This window comes from Leuciscus leuciscus, assembly GCF_965113295.1.
Source record: "Leuciscus leuciscus genome assembly, chromosome: 4".
NCBI lineage: Eukaryota > Metazoa > Chordata > Actinopteri > Cypriniformes > Leuciscidae > Leuciscus > Leuciscus leuciscus.
This window is the reverse complement of record NC_138728.1, coordinates 38,356,210-38,379,042: the sequence shown is the minus strand read 5'-3', so window position 1 is coordinate 38,379,042 and position 22,833 is coordinate 38,356,210. Positions and strand designations below refer to the sequence as shown.

At 38.1% G+C, this 22,833-nt stretch overlaps 2 protein-coding genes and 2 long non-coding RNA genes across 4 annotated transcripts in view; 1 reads left to right on the top strand and 3 right to left on the bottom strand.

The window, feature by feature from the left end:
* Nucleotides 1–1,161: 1,161 nt before the first annotated feature.
* On the bottom strand, nucleotides 1,162–2,914 carry LOC309497465. Its single transcript, XR_014205532.1, has 2 exons — nucleotides 2,550–2,914; nucleotides 1,162–1,804 (listed from the first exon to the last, which is right to left on the bottom strand). It is a non-coding gene; the product is annotated as an uncharacterized lncRNA (long non-coding RNA).
* A 1,727-nt stretch (nucleotides 2,915–4,641) lies between these two features.
* The window catches only part of LOC309497406 (uncharacterized protein), a 32,889-nt gene continuing 14,697 nt past the window's right edge, over nucleotides 4,642–22,833 (top strand). The window contains exon 1 of the mRNA XM_082167679.1: nucleotides 4,642–4,697. Coding sequence (XP_082023805.1) covers nucleotides 4,659–4,697 — 39 coding nt within the window. The 5' untranslated portion in view covers nucleotides 4,642–4,658. The remainder of the gene's footprint in view (nucleotides 4,698–22,833) is intronic.
* Nucleotides 7,503–9,269, bottom strand: LOC309496393 (protein FAM13A-like; the record flags this gene model as incomplete). Its single annotated transcript, XM_082166387.1, has 7 exons — nucleotides 7,503–7,548; nucleotides 7,767–7,844; nucleotides 8,049–8,104; nucleotides 8,329–8,455; nucleotides 8,668–8,845; nucleotides 8,931–9,137; nucleotides 9,212–9,269. 7 exons carry the CDS (start codon nucleotides 9,267–9,269, stop codon nucleotides 7,503–7,505), a joined length of 750 nt encoding a protein of 249 aa, XP_082022513.1.
* LOC309497290 lies at nucleotides 10,285–12,285 on the bottom strand. Its single transcript, XR_014205467.1, has 3 exons — nucleotides 11,993–12,285; nucleotides 11,246–11,280; nucleotides 10,285–10,942 (listed from the first exon to the last, which is right to left on the bottom strand). It is a non-coding gene; the product is annotated as an uncharacterized lncRNA (long non-coding RNA).

Below are 22,833 nucleotides of genomic sequence, written 5' to 3'. Positions count from 1 at the left end.
TTGTTGTATGCACATTTGACGCAAAATGTCCTTACAAACTCTTACTTTTTTAAACCGGCAAAGAAGCAGGAGTACTAATCATAACGCTAGAAAACCTCCCGTTTCCTTGACAACCAATGTAAATAATGAACAAAGATTCTACAGCGAGCGGAGGCATGTAATCTTTGTCAGTGACCAGAAAGCTGGCCCATATAGTTAAACTGACGCATATAGCTTATCTAACGGCAGATGAAGTAAAACCGTAAATCTTTATTATGAGTCCTAATCATAAATACAGTGCATGTTCACAATAACAGTTTAAATAAATAAAAGAATGATTAAAACCAGTAGTTCTCAACTCCAGTCCTCGGGACCCACTGCTCTGCATATTGTGTATGTCTCCCTTATCTGACACACTGAGTTTGGAGTTGAGAACCACTGATTTAAACTATATGTTTTACTTCTGATATAAACATTTAGATTAAATATGCCATTCTCATTAATGGTGTTGTTAAACACTTTAACTACATGAAATAATTACTGAGAAGTTACAACATTTTTATATTCAATTTTTTAAATTTTTTGTTGTGGATGCAATGCTTTTGAACACTTCTCCTCTGGCATGCTGTGTTTTAATGTTTAAACTAATTGCTTATCATGATAATAGCAGATTGTCTGAGAAAATGGTTTCGTGCAAATAATGCACAAGGTCTATCTGTTTCCATTAAAAATATAAATCAATTAAAAATACTATTTGGCCAGTGGAAAAGATTGAGAAAAACTTTCTCTGAAATGTTTTTTACACTATTTGATTTATTCATTCAAAAACAAGGCAAGAATAGGCTACTAAATTATTTTTATTAATAAAATGAGAGCATATGAATAAAGCGGAGCGGTGTGACGCTTAAATATAAGTTAAAAAACTTAAACATACGTTATATGTGTTATTTTATACGTATACGTTTAACCCCTTACTAGTCAGCCCCAATTTTGGCAAGTGATGCATACATGACATACCCAAAATAAAAAGGTTGCTGCTCAGAAGTCATTCTGAATTGACACATAACCAACATATATTTAGAAATCCAACCCTTGAGAGTTTACAATTCAAGACTCAAAATTAACCAGACTGTTATTAATATTGAGATATACAAGCTCAAACATAGAAACAAAAACAACAAATATTAAGAATATATTTATTAAATGAATAAAAAATGTAAGTGAATTTAGGATTGCAACTTATAACCACAACTAAAACATGGGGATTTTTTTAAAGACAATCATCCCGCACATCCTATTCTATAATAAAATCAGCTAATCGAATATTCGAAAATCGTGACTCATCCCTAATTAATATAGTATTATTGTGTAAGTGGATGACATGACAAGCGGCAAAAGGCAGTGCAATTTTTGTGTAAGTGGGGTCAAATGTTCATAGCAAATTTCTAAATAAACCAATGTAGCAGCATCAAAGTGTAAACTACCAGTGTATTTGTGCAAGAGTCAATCAGCTGCCCTTAGGTTATTGGAGGGTGGGGGTGGAAGGAAGAGGCTCACTATGATTCCCATATAGAAAGTTAAGAGGATGGATTTTTGGGAGATGAGCCTTCCTCAACTGTGGGAGGAAGTGCAGAGGTTTTTGGGCTTTCTTGGCCAGGTTCTGTTGGTGGTGTCGATAGATCAAGATGGGTCATCTGTGATGTGGATACTAAGCAACTCCGTGATCTTGACCTGCTCCATCATGGTGCTGTTGATGTGATGATTGTCAACGATCACCTCTGTAGTCATTTGGGTGTGGAGAGATATGATGTTGTCCTGTCCATGTCTGTGTGTTAGATAAACAACTGAATTTAATTCAGATAAATAAACACAGAAAGCACACATTACTAAATAATTTTAAATCACACTTTTAAACTTGACATTTGTATTAAGATGCTAACCATCTTGAGCTTGACAAGACTACTGCAGTTCTGACCACAAATAATTTTGTTAAATAGCTCAAAAACAGCCATCTTTAACTAAAATATTTTTCCACCATACCTGTTCTGTTATGTAGGTGAAGCCCAACCACTATCAATCGTGACAATCAACCATAATTGGCTAAAATAACTCCATGACTACCACTATAAAGTTAATTTGAAATAATTTCTTTGTTTTGGTTTGCACTCTTTTTAGCTGATAATTAGTCTAGCTTACTTGTAGCCTAGGTAGCTTGCTGTAACCAACCTGGACATACCCTCCCGTTTACCCCTTGATTCTCCCTTAGACTTATTTCCTGCTGTCTTCCCGTTTAAATATTTTTCCCGTAATTATCCCGTATTTGTATACTCTTTGCTTAGTTCATTGTGTATGTACCGAATGCTTATTTTGGATTAGCCTAAGCAACATACCGTTAGACCTCACGTTAGCTTTACTGCTCCACTACCAACATTCTTTCGTGGCTAACGTTACTGTTCTCATCAACGACAACGCATATATTCACGGCGAACTATAGCTTGCAGTCTTAAATACAACTTATATGAAAAGCATTAAGATATAGGGGTGTATAATCATTGTAAAACAAATCTTACCTTGACGTTGTCTTGCCGAGACACACCGGTCTCTCCAGGTTGGGTTGTAGACTCAAGGATTTGGCTTCAGACTGACGCGACGCCGGTTCAACGAATAATGTGATTGGCCAAATCAATTCAACAAGGTAACAACACAAGCGTTGATTGGATCTCACTCCGGCCAACGTTTGTGATCAGCAAGCGAAATTAAATCTATTTTTATACTTTAATGTGCAACAATTGGCGTTGGAAACAATCGGTAATCTTTTTGTGAATTATTCATACAGACAAATAAAAAAAATGAGCCACACAGCTGCTGGGTAACTGTCAAATCAAAAACTAAACGAGATAGACGGACTTGGCCCACTGCCTATGTCTCTCACTCTGCTTGCAAGTGTAACTGTGTTACTATGGTTACCAATGTTTATAGTAGCGGATTCATTTCGAACTGTAACTGTAATCAAACTGACTGGAACTACCTGTGCATTAAAGGGTTTTACTGCACACCTTCCAGCCAATCAGAATCGAGTATTTAAACAGCCCATGGTATAAGACACAATAACGACAATGACAATGATAGTTATCTAACTCTCTGACACTACTACATCTGCTTTTTACTACTGCTGACAACACCCACAAGGTGGCGCGAGTTTTGAACTAAAGCCCTGCATTTCAGCCCGAGCCCGACGGGCCCCGACTTTTTTACGCCCCTAGGGCCGGGCTTCGGGCCAATTTTCACGTCATAGTTCACATGCGGGCCGGGCCTCGGGCCTTTTTTGGGTTATCCTTCTTTTTATATTTTTAGACATTAATTAAAAAAATATGAGAAGTTGACGTCGACGATAGAAAAACAAACATAGAAAGACATTTAATAACCTCATAACTTTCATAATCGTAAAATTACACTGACATATGATTGATGACAGTCTCAATCAGTCTCACGCACGCACGCACGCACGCACGCACACACACACAGAAGGTTTCCCGTCAGCGCAACCAACGATTCACCTCATGTGCAAATAATGGAGAATATTAAGAGAAAAATCGCAGAGTGATAGAAGAGAGGACTGGGTTAAAATCTTCCACTGTGGATGCTATTCTTTTTCTCCACGATACTCTGTAGAGACTGTTCTAACTTTTCGTCTGATTGGACTTTATTTCCGTTTAACTGTTGGAAACTACTGGAAAAAAGAATGGCCATGTTCGGTGGTGCATTTTTTAGGTAAGATAACCTGCAAGTTTGTTTTTGATTTATTTAATTTAATTTGTTTAGATTGACTATTGCTCATTTCGTTTGCGAGCGCTGTTGCGAGCAGCCTGAGCCTGCCTCAGTATTTCAAAAAAAATTTACTCACTGTGGTTTAATAAATAAACATTAAACTAACTGTCTGTGTGATATGCTTGAAGTGTTTTATATCTATGGATTTTATTGTAGCCAAGTAAAGTATTAGCGTTGATTTGAGAGGCTAAATTGATCAAACATGTTTTACTCGCTGTTGGCTCGGCTTGCTTGGTCGTCATTTATTTTATTTTTTTTAATGCTCCAAACATTTGTCTAAATTAACTTAATAAAGAAATGAAAAGAAAAGAAACATAACGAACAAAACTGACATATTTTAATGGCTGCAAATAGGGCAGGCTGCCGCTGTAAAAAAAAAAAAAAAAACGGGGTCGGACTCGGGCTGATAATTCTGATGAGCTGTCGGACACGGGTCGGGCTAGGGCCTGAGCGTCTCGGGCCAGGGCCGGGCTCGGGCCTAGATTTAATTCCCGTGCAGGGCTCTATTTCGAACCGCCTTTTATCCGGAAGCGACAGTTAGACCAAACCGATGACGTATCCACACAAACCGAGGCCTCGTTTGTCATCAGTCACGTGATTTTCACGTTAACGACACAAGCCTCGAATCGCGGCTTCATCTGGCACGCCCATATTTTCTCTACACAAGCTCCGACGCCTCGGTTCAAATGTCACATCACTACCATTGGCCTCTTTGTCTTCATCAACCTACACCACACCCTGACACAGGCGTGGCAGAATGAAAGACTTTATAAACCTGCAGAACAATGTACTGGCTTCACTTTTTCACAAACAGTGACCAACAGCAACACAATTTGCTTAAACCTCACAAAATGGCAGAGACAAGAACGACAGATAGACAAGAAAGAAAAGTAAGTAATTCTTGACAATTCATTTCTAACATCAGTCACAAATAGGTAATACAGAGATAAACGAATACTAAAGCATTTGATAATCATTCAATAAACGAGAACTTTTTTGTTTTATTAATTAAAATGAACCTAATGCTATGGGAACACAGACTGCAGGTTTTTCTTCCTCAGGAGCTGAAGCAAGGCTACGGCACTTTTGTTTTTCTCATTTTTGGTAAAGTCCTTGAATTGAGCAATTTCATCAGGGAAATCGTCTTGCAAATCCGTGTGGTATTTCTTCTGAAGACACATAGCATTAGAATGTAGTTCTTTAGAGGTGATTGTATGCATGTTGCTTAGAAATCCAAAACTTTGCTCAAGATCTTTGTATGATTTGTAGCGCCGATCAAGCTCAGCCACAAGTTTGTCAATTATGACATTAAACACACAAACTTGAAACTTCTGTCTTCCTGACATTGTACTCAGTGAATCTGCCACAGATGACTCATCTGGTTGCTTTTTAAGTCGTCTCTCCCTGTGTATGTCACTTTTGTATGTCTGAGATACACATGACGACATGTTTTTGGCTGTTGACTCAAACCTCTCAAACTGATCACAGAGATCTGCAATAAAATCTCTCAGTGAACCCACCAGAGCAACAGCATTAGACAGGTCAAGGGCAACCATTTGAAGTTGTGTGCTTGTTTTTTGAACACGCTGCAGCACAGAATGGCAACTTCAAGCTTCTCCATCTGCCTAGAGAGAGATGTGGCCTCATTGCGAGTGATCAGGTTTTGATGATCATCTTCTGCTATTGTTTGAAGGGACTGGAAAATGTTGTCATAATTTTGACAAAGGGTGCTGGTTGCTTGTGCATGCGCACTCCACCTTGTGTTTGACAAGGATTTTAGAGTTTGAACACGGCCCTTCTCATTTTCTTCCAGGTTGGATGTAACAGTCTGCCACCTCAAGGTGGATTTTGAGCAGAAGTTAAAAAGAGACTGTACAAATAAGAAAAACTCCTCAGTCTCAAGACAAAAATTTACAGCATTTACCCCAACTAAGTTCAGAGTATGTGCCGCACAGGGAACCCATTCAGCTAACCGGTTGACTTCACGTATGCGAGATTGCACACCTTTATAAGCACCAGACATATTACTGACGTTGTCAAAGGACTGTCCACGGCAATTCTCTATGTTTCTGTTCATCTCCGTCAGAACTGATATAACTGAATTGAACAGTGACTCACCAGCGTGACTGCTTATGGGTAGAAACTTAAGAAAACGCTCCTGTGTTTCCTTCTTCAGATACATATCGGACAATAAAAGTGAGCTGGTCTGAATGTGAAATGTCTGGGGTGGAGTCAACGATTATCGGAAAATATTTGGCCATCCTGATTTTATCCAGGATTACAGAAAGCAGATTGTCACCCATCAAATCAATTAACTCCTCACACACAGTAGAAGAAAGATATGAAGGAGTCCCCTTGCCTGCATTGCCAAATCGTGCAATATGCTCTTTAAGAAATGGATCAAATTGACTGATTAGTTCAAGGCAACCCAAGTAGTTTCCATTCTGGGGTGATCCAAATTGTTGGTTGTCTCCTCTGAAAGCAAGTCCTCGCTCAGATATAAATTTAATAACAGCAACTACTCTTTTAAGAACCTCTGACCAGTACTGGCTCTCTGTTTCATACTGCCATTTCAATTTATTGTCAATTTTACCCTGCTCTGCAGTTCTTGAAATCCACACAAGCATGCATTTCCGATGCGACTCAGATCCCTCGTGCTCGACAATCCATTCATTTGCATGCTTCCAATCGTTAAAGCCATCAGCACATCCAAATTTTGAATGGGCGTTATTGTCATTTACACCAAACAGCCGGCACACAAAACAATACACTGCTCCCTTAGATGGGGAATAGAGCAGCCAATCTCGTCTGACATTTTCACCATTCACTAGTCTGCGATTAAAAAGACTTTTTGAAAATCTTCTCTTTTGATTTTTATATTGTTGTTCTGATGCAGAGAAATCAGCAGTCATATTTTGACAAAGCTGTGGTCCTCTATCAGCCCAGTACTCCCGAACCTCGTCGTTGATCTCTCCCCAAGTTCCAGGATCAGTGCTTGTGTACGCTGGGATATCAACGGCGTGCAGGGTAGGAGAGGAAGCCGATGCAACGCTGATCTCAGGTTGATCTGCAGAAGGCTGTCTCAGTTCATTAATATTTGCATCAACCTCAACCGAAACATTATCTCCTTGCAAAGACGCGTTACGCGCGGTAGACGCGACTACGCCTCGTTCGCGCGAATTGAGCGTCTGGCGCGTTAAGCGCGAATGTTTTATGTAGTGCTTTTTGTGCATTCTCGCGTTTGACGCGAATTCGCGTCTGCCGCCCGAGTTGAAAAATCTGAACTTCTGCGTCAATTCGCGCCGCGTTAACCAATCAGGAGCCTGCTTGCTGCTGTCACGGGGTGAAGTGACAGTTTATAATGTTATTTTATGTCTAAAACATATTAAAATGTCTTGAGGTGACCCTCATCGCCCCCAATGTCTTTCAGGGACCCACGCCAGCCCTAGTGTCTGAGGGTGAAGCTCACCAGCCTCAGTGTCTTACAGTGCCGGGCCCAGTATCTTACATTGAGGTTCACCAGCCCCATTGTCCTCTGGTGATCCTCACTGGCCTCTTTGTCTTCCAGTGACCATCACCATGCCTAGTATCTTGCAGTCGGGAGTCCCCAGTCCCATTGTCTTCCGGTGATCCTCACCAAGCCCAGTATCTTGCAGTTGGGGTCACCAGCCCCACTGTCTTCTACTCACACATGTCTAGGTCTCCATTTTTGCAGAGGCCTCTTCACTCTCGATTTTGTTACTGTGTGGTGAAGTGATGAAAAAGTAAGAAAACAGATCACGTTTGTTCACTCTACACATTCATTACATGTATAACTAAATCTAACTTTACCTATATCTTAACTTGTTCACGATCTACCACAGTAAAACTTAATTTCAAAATTCCATATGGGCACATGCAGGGCAACAACCAGATCAGTCTTAGGATAAAGATAAAAAGATAAAGATCCTGCTGCATACCTGCGAAAGCATGAGAAAAACGTTCTCCCAAATCCTTTTCTCAGTCGCCCAAGTCGTCCAATTTTAGGTAGTTTTGATCTGGAAAAAACACAGAACAAGCATGAAGATGGACTGACAAGCACTCAACAATAAATGGTTCTAAATAAACCCATAATGACCAGAATCCTACTGTATGTGTGCATGTTTGTGGGTGTATGTGATCTGTGCATGCATTTGATCAACAACTGTTTGCCAACAACACAGGTCTGCATGTGCTTGTGAGTGTGTGTTCAGCATATTTACCTCATTTCTGTGAGTGGCAGCTGTTTGACACACTCTTCGTCAGTCCAGTCCCCTGACTCCTCAAACACACAAACACATTTCTAAGCATTTTCAATCTCTCATACATATACAAAACTAAAGAATTAGCCTATCTATTATCATTTTCACTCTTAAACACTAGCAATGACTAATAATTTAATTTAATTATTTTTATAATGGCAGATTCAATTTCATAAACCCAAGTCACATACAGATGCCACCATCATTTGAAACATAAACTTATAACACAGTATAAACTCACTGCTCTGTTGCCGGTGGATGCATGAGGGTACATGTTCGGCAGCAAATGTTTCAGGTTGTTCAGCAGGTGCTCTGTCAAAGCGTTACACAACCCCTGTTCCTCAATCATGGTGGGGCCGAGAGGAACGCTGCACACACAGATAACAAACGTGTCACATCACTATATAACAGACACCCATCTTTCTTTTATGATTGACAGCTCCATCAGACTGGTCTCTGTGTCTCATTGGATCCTGAAAACTTGTGCATGTAATTCTTGAAACCTCAGTACTTGAGTTACATTGTAATGTGCTTGGGAGTACAGACTCTATCAGCTGAATACACACACACAAACACTTACTGAAAGATGGTGGGTCCAAAAACTATTGACAAGTTCTTGGATGTCATACGATTTTGAAGACTCTCAGCTGCCACACGGGACAGGAAGTACAACAGGTAGCAGAGGACGTTAAAATGTTCCTCCGGAAGACTGTTCAGGATCATCCTCACAGCCTGATTCAGTTCTTCCTCTTTTGAATCTGCAAGATACAATGAAGAAGATTCAATCAGATTTGATTTTCTTATCCCAAAATGTTCACTCCTCACCACCGCAGCTTCACCTACCCCTGAACACCTTCAGCAGTTGTGTCCCGTGTGACTCTGGAATAAGTCCACCAGGCAACTCCCTGAGGAAAAGTTTCAATAATGAGGCAAGAGTAGGAATATCCCCACTGTCAAACTCCGGAAAGCTTCCTTGATCAAAACCATTCCTTAATCCCTGGCAGAGTTTCACTTTCCCACCAATTCTGAACAGGCCACTCTGACTGAGACCTAAACACACATTTTAGAAATACACATAATCTCAGCATACGTGGAGACTGAGAAACAGTGTCAAACACACTCACCATGCTTCTCCACAAACTCCACTATGTGCATGAGCGCTAGAGGAAGACCCTGCCTCATCTGTCCACTCTTCCTCAGGTCAATCAGAGGCACACCAAACACATCCTTCTGTCCCACATGGAAAGAACCTATATAAACATATATGTTTTAATATATGTTTTTAATATATGTGACATATATAAAATTGGCCGTTTTCCTATATTATATGTACATATATGCACATATATGCACCTACATGTTCACCTATATATGCTCACCTATATGTTCACATATATATGCACCTATATGTTCACATATATGCACCTATATGTTCACCTATATATGCACCTATATGTTTACCTACTATATATTAGTAAAATTATTAAAATCCATAGCTACTAGGCCTACACTGTAAAAAAAAAAAAAATCCCGTATACAAACGGTAAATCTCTGGCAGCAAAGTTTCCAGACGGATTCCGTTAAATTACAGCAAATAACCATTTCACAAAATTACAGGCAAAAACAGTGAAAATACAGAATTGACTTTACAGTCAAAATTTATTAAATTACAGTACATTACTGTTGATAATGGCTTATTAAACCGTGGAAAAATGGATAAATGATATCAAATTACATTTAAAAAAAACATTTAACTTTCAAGTTAAACTGTAAATTTAGGGTTTTATAAAGTTATTTTATAATAATGCTGTCTATCTACAGTAATTATCTTTTAATATATAGTTTTTCCTGTGTATAATAACTATGAAGTTATGTATAAAAATGCATTAAATACATAAATTCAAATTCAAAGTTTGTATATTTACAGTTAAGGCATTTCCAATTTCACAACTTTGACCAATCTCTAATTAAGTACTTAATAATAGCAAATGTACAGTCAATTTCTGTTAAATTAATTAAACGTATAAGTACAAAATACCAGCACATTTACAGTATTACTCATTAAACAAACACTGAACATCAAGATATGTGAATGATAGGAAATACAATCTTAGTATATAATTTAGAACATGTAAAAATATCTAAATTAAAAGGCAATTGCTGTATGCCTTTATACTGTAATATAACTTATTTTACACATTTACAATTACATTTTATCCAAAGTGACTTAAAAATTAAGAGAACAATAGAAGCAACAAGTGCAGTGACAAGTCCCAGTTAGTGTAGCACAGTACACAAGTTTATTTATTTATTATTAAAACAAAGATTTAGTATTATTGGGTCAAGTGTTTATGAAAAGATGGATCTTTAGCAGTTTCTTGAAAATGTGTTAAGTTGGGCAGGTCATCCCACCAGCAGGGAACAGTCCAGGGAAAGGTCAGTGAAAGTGGTTTTGTGTCTCTTTGGGATGATTGCACCACAAGGCGCCGTTCACTTACAGAACACAAGCTTCTGGAGACACATAGATCTGAAGCAGTGAGTTTAGGTCTTGCTGCAGCATCTGGATCAGTTGCAGAGGTTTGACTGATGCTGGAAGGCCTGCCAGGAGAGCATTACAATAGTCCAGTCTGGATAGAACAAGAGCTTAGACAAGGAGTTGTGTGACTCCGACAGGAAGGGCCGGATCTTTCTGGTGTTGTATAAGGCAAATCAGCAGGATCGCATGGTTTGGCTGAAAGTGAAACCATAAGCAGTTTTGTCTTGGCAAGGTTGAATTGAAGGTGAAGGTCATTCACCCAGCAAGAATTTTCCATCAGGTAGGCTGAGATGCGAGCAGCAACCGTCAGATCCTCTGGCTGGAATGAAAGGTAGAGATATATGTCATTATAAGTGATAGGAAAACCCATGTTTCTAAATGACAGAGCCTAGTTACAATACAAAAAAAAAATAATAATAGATGGGTGGAATCTAACACAATCGTGGTCTTACTGAAGCAAAACCAAACCTTGTGCAGCTCCAGTGGCCTCACAAGGATCAAATGAATATTCACATGGGAAAATATAGTATAAAACAAATTAAATTTTCTGCCACTTTTAGTGCAATCATATGGAATCAGAAGACTCGGCCATTACAATATTTTAAATTACTTCTTCCCATACCTTGTTTGCCATGATCATTCTGCTTTCCACTTGACCTGAAATCACAAATATATATATATATATATATTTTTTTTTTACAACTCAGTATTACATTTGCATATGTCAGAATATGTTCCACTGGGACAATGCAAAACCTCAACTGACGTGTTGGCAAGCATGCAGCCAGAATATGGAATTTATCATGTGGTGTTCATATTCTAGCCTCATGTGTTTTCCTGTATCAACAACAAGTACAGTATTTGCTGAATTCGTTTTCTTAACGGTCTTGATAACCACATTAACCCTTATGAAAATTAACTATGGTTTAACCAAAAAAAAAAAAACCTTGGTAACGTTAGGCCTATTTGTAGTATAAATGTGGTTATTAAAAATGGTAATAAAAATCCGCCAAAAACGTGGTTACTATTTTTTAAGAGAAGAGTTTTCAGCTTCCAGACAGTGTTTAAAAATGTCCCGCCATTTAAGAGATTGATTTACTGACAGATACTATCGCGTATTAACAAAGATTTTATACACAATTAAACGGACTTTATGTATAACAAGTCTACGAAAGCTTATTTTAGGTATTTTTTGAGGTGTGGGTTCAACTGATCTTTCTTAAAACAGATGGAAAATATAAAGATGCATGCTACATTTTCAGTGTTTTGCCTCCAGCTCATCATTTAAAATGCTAATGTTAGCTTGAAAACTGTAACGTAAACTTAACACAAATGTAATATAAAATATCGTTCACATGCAGACTCTTACCTCAGCCGGTGATCGGTTGGCATGATGTCCGCTGTGACGAACCAGGCTCACTGAAAAGGGTGCTATTTCCGAAGAATCCAAACTGACAACAGCTAGGGCTCCTGCTCACGGCTGCTCTCGACGAACACGATTGCTTTGAATTATGAGGTGTCATATTGAACCCCTGTTAATCTCACAATCCACTTCAGGAGAGTAGACTGAATTCAAATCTCCCACTTGCACTTGATACAGATCCAAAGTCGACTGATCAGCTGACCGTTGTGGGCGGGACTAAACAGCGGAAACGTAATGGCGGCGAATTTGAATCTGCGTCATCGCGTGCGCGCGCGCGCGCACACACACACACACACACAAAGCCCTGAATGTGCAGCAACGGAGATTTAGAAAAATATTAATAAAATATACATGAAATTATGGGAGAATAAGACAATGAAATAATGATCAAAATGAGCATCTATTTGCAAGACAAGATTAAAAGACTATAAAAAAAAAAAAAAAAAAAATCCTTTCCCTTTGAAACATCACTTATCAGGCTTATGCTACTCTGAATAATACCTGAACTTCGTATTTTGAGCACTTCCTGCGTTGTTGTTGCTTTTGCCTCTTTATGATGACTCGCTGAACTTAGTCCTAATTTGTAAGTCGCTTTGGATAAGGGCGTCTGCTAAATGACTAAATGTAAATGTAAATGTAAAAGACTATAGCCTAAAAACAATTCAATACAGGTCTACTGTAGCCTATGTAGGGTAGGCTGTATACAAATACTATTATTTAACCTTAAAAAAAACCTCACTTTAACCCCCACATGCTTAATAATCTGTAAGGACAACATATTGAATAGATGCAGATTTCTGCAGTTATACCTTCTTTTCTTTGTTTTCTAATTTCACAGAAAAAAATCTGTAAAATATTACTTTGTAAAAATACAGACAAGTTCCTTAAAAAACGTAAATTGATGTAAAACCAAAATACAAGCAATTACCTGTAAATTTAATAGTGGACCTTTAAATTACAGCAAATATCTGTAAAATAACAGGCATTCACTATAATGACAAAACGGTAAAATTCTGTTAAAAAAATACAGACCATTACCTGTAAAAGTACACTTTTTTTTACAGTGTAGGCAACATAAATAAAACCCCAAAATGTAGAAATTTACATTATTTATTTACTTAAGAACAATCAAATAGTACAAGAACAAAAATAAGACAAAAAACTGAACAGAATTTTTTTTAATTTTTTAATTTTTATCTTTTTGATCTCAGCTCCGTGAGCTTCGAATTGATAGATGTGCCTATCTGAGCTAGGCATCATGTATGACAGTTTCCAAAGTGAGAAATGAGCTACAAAATGACCATCCTGCCATGAGCTATAGGAGACATATCTTGTATGTACATATAGGGCTTATATGTATATATAAAGAAGCAATACAGGAGACCTATATGGCCTGTATATGCACATATATGCACCTCAATTATGCCTATATGTGGCATATATACGCATATATGCAGCATATATATTATCATATATGTGCATATATGCTGTATATATGCAGCATATATGTGCATATAAACTGCATATAGGTTTCATATATGCGCATATATCCTCATATAGATTCTTTCCATGTGGGGTGTTTCCACCTGCACAAAAGTTCAGAAAAAAATTAAAATCAGGACGGTTAACTAGGAAATGTAGGCTACTGTACAGGACAGACTGCATAAGAAAATAACTTTACAGGAAGCTGTCTACCAAGTGTGCATTTTAAAGGATGTATAGTCAGGAAATATTACATTTTACAATAGCATTTCTTCATGTGGGCTACACTTAAACCAATTTATGGTTTGTCGTTTGTTAGTTTCAATCAGGGACGGACTGGGGCTAAAAAACAGCCCTGGACTTTCTCCCAAATAGGCCCATCATCCGGCCATTCGTCTCCAGCCGTGTGCGACAGACACTAGCCAGGATGTCCTGATACTATGCCACAATACTGTAGCCTATCAAACAAGCTATTCACAGCAAGTAACATCTCAAAACAATGATGATAATTGGGGTTGTGTTTATTAATGAAGCCTCAGCCTTCAAAGCCCCAAATTACACAAACTTGTAATTATAAAACATACTATATACCAGGGGTCTTCAACCTTTTTGTGTGCCTTTTTATCCCCTACCTCAAGGGATAAAATAATCTAGAAGGGATTTTGTTTGTTATACTCAAATATTTATTATACATATAACATGGTGGTGCTTTTTTACTTTTCACCATCATATGCAAAATAATAAAATATCTTGATATTCTGGTTCAGACTTACAAGCCTTTAAAAATAATAATAATAAAAATAAATCAACAAAAATTATGAAAATATTTCTTGATTTTTCTATAAACCTATTGTATGTGTTATCAAAAACAGTAGCCCAAACATTTAGTATAAATATAAATAAACTGCCATAACTTCTAAACAAAAACATTACTGCATTACATTTAATAAATTTATACATGACTATATTAATATAACATCATTTTTAATATGAATATATACAGGCACATTTCTGCCAAAAAAGTTTGTTTTACTACAGTTAATGTTGTGGAGTGAAATGTTTTCTAACTGGTTTATTCTTGGAACAATGTTTCGCCTGTTTTTTGCGTCAATATGTTGAGAATATCAGCGCTGTTTCATCTGGCTTTTTACAAGCTTAAATCACAATGTCATCTGTGGGTTTATAATAGAGATAGAGAATTCTGCGCTGAATTGAACTGCTTCTCAGTGGATCGCACAGCTCTGTGTAATAGCCCCAATGTTCGCGTGATCGAGATCAGCCCGCGCAGATGCTTTGGCCGCGATCGCTGTTTTTTGGGCCGAGCTAATAATGCTCTGCTCTGCTCAGATCAAACAAGTTTTGTTCCGCTTTTAGAGCGTTTTGATGTTTCTCATACGTTGTGTATGCAACAACAAATGACAGTGTATAGCCTAAAAGAGAGTTGGGTAATTTTGAAGAGGCAAAAGTGCAAATTGAAAAGTTTAGTTGAAAAGGTCGCAAAATGATAGCCTACCACGTTTTTTTTTACACGTAGTGTATAAGTGATCGTACCCTCGGTTGGACGGCCGTTCTGGACTTTTCCAGAATGCACAGATTGTCAGTCCGTTACTAGACATTAAAAACAAGAATGAAAAAAAATAAGAAAGCTTATAAAAAAAAATTATAATCGGACTTTCGCGTGCGCACGGGAAAGTCTGTATTATTCTTTTTTTTGCAAAGGTAGAAAGCTCCGTAGAAAGCTGATTTTAACACAAATTTATTACGTTATTTTACTGGAAGTCAATCTTTGTCCAATTGTTAGTATTAGTCTGCTGTGTGCATATCGCATACTCACACACACTGATAAAACTCCCATCTCCATTTCAATGAAAGAAACAAATTTGCAATTGTAAGTTGTAAAGTCACAGATATTATGAGGAACAAATACGGGATTATTGTATTTGATACCAAACAGTGTTGATACCAAATGTTTCAAACCAAAATGTTGCTATGGTTATCACATTCTCATGTTGCTATGGTTACTATGTGAATCATCGCAATTTCATATAGTCACAGGACTAAAATGTAGCGGATTCACTCCCACATTTAAATGGCCGCCACATATTGCGTTTCGTTATAAAAAAAAATATTAAAAAAAATGTTTTTACGCTATTTAAAACACGCAGCGTATTCATTAAGCTGCATTTCCTCTCCCTGCTCTCCCTCCGTCTCTCTGTCACTCACGCGTCTCTCTCACAAGCGAATTTTTGTCTCGCCAAAGCCTTATTTGATCGTTGAGTGATGTAGATGACTGCTGCGCTTGAGATAGGCCGCATGTTACTGAAAGAACGAGCAGAGAGAGAGGCCCGGTCACGTCTTCAAACTGTCTTGCTCTCTCTCGCTACCGAGTCGCACATATTAATCAAAATCAATTGAGAATTGACACGATGGTAAAAGATCGGAAGATCGAAGTTTCACGTGGAGCATTCGGATGTTTTTTTCCTGAATTACCACTGGGTGTTAATTGTGCAAAAAAAAAAAAATAAATAAAAAAATAAAAACCTTTTTTACGTTGCCTTATCTTCTCTGAAAAGCGTTCCGCCCATTCAGCTGACATAAAAAACACTTTCAATAAACAAAACAAAACCTATCCAATGATGAAATGTTTTCTGTGTTGACAAATCTTGTGCGATGTCCTAACTGCCGGGATAACATAACGCAGTCCGCTAATGATACGTCCGATCCGCGAACTAATGACTCCTTTGAACCGATTCCATTTAATAAATGGTTAAAACAACTGATCTGTCCAACACTGAATCGGTGTATAACAAATCGGTAACACTTTACAATAAGGTTCCATTTATTAAACTCTAGTTAACTACATTAGTTAACATTAACTATTAATTAAATGCACTTCTACAGCATTTATTCATCTTTATTAATGTTAATTTCAACATTTACTAGTAGCTTACATTATTTAAATCAAAAGTTGTATTTGTTAACATTAGTTAGCCTAATGCACTGTGTGAAGTAACATAATAAAAACAGCTGTTCATTGTTTGTTCAACTAAGATTAACAAAGATGAATAAATACAGTAACAAATGTAGGCTATTGCTCGTGGTTCATGTTAGTTAGCCTAATACATTAACTAATGTAAACAAATCAAACCATATTTAACACCTCTTAAAATGAGAATGTAAGTGTGCTTACCCCATTTTTTTAGTAAGAGTGGTTAGCAAGATTTAACCTTAAAGGTATAGCGGAGGATCTTTCCAAATTTTAGATAAGACCCGCCCTCTCCACTTTTTGAAAAGTTTGATTGATTCTCCAGAACCCACTAAACATTGGACGTCGGATAGACGTGCAGATCATGTCTATATTGGGTCCGTCGGTCCATGACCAATTCTGGACATCTATTCGACGTCCAAACTAGGTCCACTATTTGGACGTCCAACCATGACCCAACTTGGACGTCATATAGACGTTCAACATTGGACCTTTGAACTGGGTAATTTTTTTCGACGTCCAAACTAGGTCCACTATTTGGACGTCCAACCATGACCCAACTTGGACGTCATATAGACGTTCAACATTGGACCTTTGAACTGGGTAATTTTTTTCGACGTCCAAACTAGGTCCACTATTTGGACGTCCAACCATGACCCAACTTGGACGTCATATAGACGTTCAACATTGGACCTTTGAACTGGGTAATTTTTTTCGACGTCCAAACTAGGTCCACTATTTGGACGTCCAACCATGACCCAACTTGGACGTCATATAGACGTTCAACATTGGACCTTTGAACTGGGTAATTTTTTTCGACGTCCAAACTAGGTCCACTATTTGGACGTCCAACCATGACCCAACTTGGACGTCATATTGACGTTCAACATTGGACCTTTGAACTGGGTGATTTTTTTCGACGTCCAAACTAGGTCCACTATTTGGACGTCCAACCATGACCCAACTTGGACGTCATATTTACGTTCAACATTGGACCTGAACTGGGTAATTTTTTGGACGTCTATGACAGGTGCAGGAAATTTACATGATTATTATAATTTTTTTTAATTTACAAATGAAGAGCTCTTTTCCAAAACGCGAGTTTGTCGTGTCATTTTGCTGTGTAATGAACCTATTCACTGCTCCATCCACGTTTCCAAATCGCTATATTTAAAATGTAATATATTTTTAAAATATTTAAAATATTATATTTTAAATATTTTAAATGTACTGCAAGATGCTCGTGATCCAAGCGCCGAACCTATTTTTAGCCTAAACGCGATAATCATAAATTATATCACTCTCTCTGTAGCTCAAACAGTAGGGCGTTGGCACGTGGAGCAGATGATCACGAGTTCGAGTCCCAGGTAAAGCAAGGTGTGTGTGTGTGTGTGTGTGTGTGTGTGTGTGTGTGTGTGTGTGTGTGTGTGTGTGTGTGTGTGTGTGTGTGTGTGTGTGTGTGTGTGTGTGTGTGTGAGAAGCCGATGTTTTGTTTGAGAGCACTGAGCGCGATTTATTGTAAACAAACTTTTGTGGATGGACGTCGAAAAATGACGTGCGGAAGACGTCGAAAAATGACGTGCGAAAGACGTCGAAAAATGACGTGCGGAAGACGTCGAAAAATGACGTGCGAAAGACGTCGAAAAATGACGTGCGAAAGACGTCGAAAAATGACGTGCGGAAGACGTCGAAAAATGACGTGCGAAAGACGTCGAAAAATGACGTGCGGAAGACGTCGAAAAAAGACGTCGCCTGGCGTTACAAAACAACCCCTTCAATGGACCAAATTTGGACGTCCAAAAATTACATGAAAATGACGTCACTACGACGTCACATTGCGCAGTGGGAATGATTGACAATTAGGAGGACCAATAGTTTAGACTACCCACCAGGAAGTAAAACATCCTCCGCTATACCTTTAATAAACTACTGTATTTTCAGGTTATCTATATGACAATGTGTAAAAATCTTTTAGTTCTGACAATCTGACAGAAATCTGACAATCTTTTAGTTTAGACTGTTTGCGGTAATACAGTTTGGTTGTCGAGGTCAAAACTCTAAATAAGCTGTGAATCAAATAAACTTACTGTAAATAATGTTATGTAATTTTTTTACTCTTACACTGAATGTTTGGATTTTGTGAAGGTGTGAATCATTTTTTATTAATATTTAATATAATAAAGTTCTGTGTAACGAATTATTAACGAAGGAATATATTGTGTCCTCCAGTGCCTGGACTCGACTGTACTCTGACATTTTTCAGAGTCTAAAATGTCTGAGTCCGTGTCAAGTCCGAGTACATTTTCATCCGAGTGCGTGACAAGTCCGAGTTCATTCAAAATTGGACTCGAGCCCGAGTTCGAGTACCCCAACTCTAGTGGAATTCATAGACAATTGGAAAAGTTTTTGGGGCAGACCTGACCTGTTGAAAAGAGATGGTATTCATCCCTCCTGGGATGGTGCTGCTCTTCTCTCTAGTAATATGGCACATAGTAGAGCTCAAACATGAATTGGGCTCAGGTCAGGAAGCAGACAGACTGGCTAAACCGACCGTCTGCCAGCTGTCTCACTGAGGTCAGATAAATCCCATCACATAGAGCCTCTTTCACCAAGATATCATCATATAGAGACTGTGTCTGTTCCATGAACAATAAAATTTTAAATTTAAATGAGTCCATACCCCAAGATTACTGCTATAAACATGAGCCTCGTCTGAAAGGCAAAGGTTGCTGTAATTTATTGTAATATCTTCAGAATTACTGAGAAATCTTGTTTTAAATATAATTCTTTTGAAGTGTTGGTGCTTAATGTAACACTATCTAGTGTAAATGATAAATCACGTTTGAGATTTGTGCTGGCTACTGTCTACAGGCCACCAGGGCACCATATAGACTTTATCAAAGAATTTGCTGAGTTAGAGTTAGTTTTTCAGTTATCAGAGTTAGTACTGGCTGCAGATAATGTCCTTATTGTTGGTCATTTTAATGTACATGTAGATAACGAAAAAGATGCACTGGGATTGGCATTTAAAGACATTCTTAACTCTATTGGAGTTAGACAACACGTGTCAGGACCTACTCATTGTCGTAATCATACTCTAGATCTAATATTATCACATGGAATCAATGTTGATGCCGTTGAAATTCTACAGCAGAGCGATGACATCTCAGATCATTATCTAGTCTTGTGTAAACTTCATTTAGCCAAGGCTGCAAAGTCGACTCCGTGTTATAAATATGTTAGACCTATCACTTCTGCCACTAAAGATTGCTTTTTTAATAATATTCCTGATCAGTTTCATCTCAGCATCCCAGATAGCTTAGAAGAACTTGATATTGTGACAGAAACATTTGACTCTCTCTTTTCCAGCACCTTAGACACAGATGCTCCTTTGCGCTTAAAGAAGATTTAAGAAAATAGTCCAATATGACTAAAATGCTTGCTGTGCAAAGCAAATCTTTCACATAAAAACTCGATTTCAATATATGAGAGATACTCATTTTGTATTGAATGCTATTTATTTCCATATCTATTCTAGATTATATGAAACATTATTATTCTAATGTAAAGACAACAAACACAATTTAGTGTATAAAAACGTTTTAAAAAATCACAGGACAGGTTCACTTTTGGAGGCTGGCTCCATTTATTATCAAAAACAAAAATAAATGACAGATTAGGTGGGTGCGGGCGAGGGTGAACCTTGTGCCGGGCTGTAGAGCGCGGGCTCGACAGGCATAGACCACTCGAGGCCGAGGCCTTATACGGCCTACGCTGTCCTCGTCAGCGTCCTCACCGTTAGGTCCACCAAACCTAGCTCCTGGAGCAAATTGTGAAACTCCTGAAACCCTCCGGAGGGTCTGGTGGACCCGAGTACAGCGACGATGTCCCCTACGCAGCTGTTTCTGCTCTCCAGAGCATATACGAGCGGTGACTCTCTCGATTAATGCTAATGCTAATCCTCGATAAACATCTAAAAAAGATGGCCGCCAACGGGTTTCGAAACTTTCGCCTCCGGATTTCGCCTCTGACGCGTGTAAATTTCGCTTCAAACTTTTGTTTTTACGCGCGAATTAACACAAAGTGGTCAAGCGTCAAACTAGACGCGGTAGACGCGAATTTGACGCGCTATTCGCGTCCTGTGTGAACGCACAGTAAGACCTCAGGGTCTGAACTCAAGTGCGCTGTGCAAAACCGTCTCAAGTTCACCATGGTCTCAAAACGAGCATTTACAAAATGAATTCTCTCCCGCTGCTTACTGTGCCTGAGCAGTTTAAAATAATTTGTATCTAAACCACAATGCTTAAAAACCCGTTTAAATTATAAACTTACATCATGATGGCGCAGCACAATTCACATATATATTATCGCCAGCCCTTTAGGCGAATATAGAGTTTGATCAAACACAAAAAGCAATATCATACATCCATCAAGTTAATAATCAAACTTACCGAAAATTGGTGGGGTCGATGATGACGCTGTGTCTTTATCTGCTCCAACATGTGCCCGGCCCACATGCTGTTCCACAACTTCTCCGTGATCATCAGCTTTATTAGTAAAATAACCCGATAGCTTGGGGATTTTACTGAGTAGCTCATGTTTCCTCTGCTGTTTAGCTTTTAAAAAAAATTAATTTTTTGAGCCCCACATGTTTTTTTTAAAGATGACATTTTTAGCTATGCTATTGAAGACGAAGATAATGCGTGACAATTTTAAGAATAGTCTAGAATGAAGTAAAGAGTGGAGGAGATTGATTGGTTGATGCGATTATTCTAATAAGGTGCAGGCAGCCATCATCTGATAGGCCTACTTGCAACAGCAGGTCGGTCGTTCACAAGTTAAATATAGAATAAATGCATTTGATTGATATATCAAATTAAAACGTGATGTGTCAATTCACCATGCCCTGCTGCCCACGGGGGTTTGATTGACAGGCGACCTGACCAATCATAACGCCGAATACGCAATTTTGTCCGACAACAAAGCAGTCAGTAGATTAACGTCGGTGGACTTGAACTTGAAAAACGGTATTGTTTAAATTACTTAAATGACAATATTTGAAAGTTGAGACTTTGTTTCATATCAACAGTAAGCTGCTCTGAGCTCTCTCTTGTATGTCGGCGCGTAGTCACTCAGTGTAACGTTAGTATTTGCCCCGCGATGTATTTTTCACTGCGTGAGTGAGAACATGATGTGCGTGACTCGTGAGAGCGGCCTGGCTTGTCACACAGTAACTAAACGAGGCGGGTATTTGCGAACGGTCACTATAATATATTAATGATAAATTATTCCATGATAATGCATGGAATATACGGCAAAGCGCCACTAAATAACAGGGATAATTTGTGGGGGGCGTGGGGCTTTGGCAATCAGATGGCTAGTAGTAGTCAATCTGCTCCACAGCCAATCACGGGCCCCCTCCTTGCTCGGGCCCCGGGGCTTTAGCCCCACCTAGCCCTATTGTTAATGCGGCCGTGATTTAAAGGTGCAGTCTGTGAGAACACACATTTCAATTGGCTATAGAAGTGTATTTCAGAGAAACGAGTACTGTATGTGAACTCAGCATGTTTCCTAAATATCTTCATATATTACATATTATGGTATTTTTATGATTTAGTAGAGTGAAAAAGTTACATAGAGCACCTTTAAAGATTTTACAGCAAAAAAAAGAAAACCTTTTTAGAATTATACTAAAAGGCCTTTTAATAAAAAAAATAATACTGCTGTGAAATTTGTCATTTTGGCCAAGTATTTAAAACTGATAAAATTAAGATACAACATTTTTTTTCTTTCCAGTATGACTTCCACGGGAGAATAAATAAGCGCAAATGTCCTGAGGTCAGCCATGACGGACACATTAGCATAAACGATCTGAAAAATGCACTTCAGGATAATACTAATGTACAACAAATACGGCGTTACTTTAGAAATTATGAACTTAACATTCTCGGTTATCTGACTGGAAACATCCCGGAATAATGTTTTTTGCAGGGATGTTTTTATTATTGGTGGATAATGTTCACAGAATGGTGAAATTATGAACATGAAGAAATCTGTCATGGATTTGTTTTTCAGATGACGTTGCAGCTTCCATAATGTTTGTGGTGAGAATAAAAACGGGTGAATGAAATTAAGAAATAGCATAGACAAATTAAAAAGCATATAAAATAACAGATATGTGAAATGGGATGAAACTTATTTAACTATTTCTAAAAGTAAGTTTTAACCTTTTAAACACAACATTATATGAGTTAAGAATACAAATGTCTGTCTGATAGTCTCTCAGGAGTGTATAAATAGCCAATCGTGGAATTTTCTG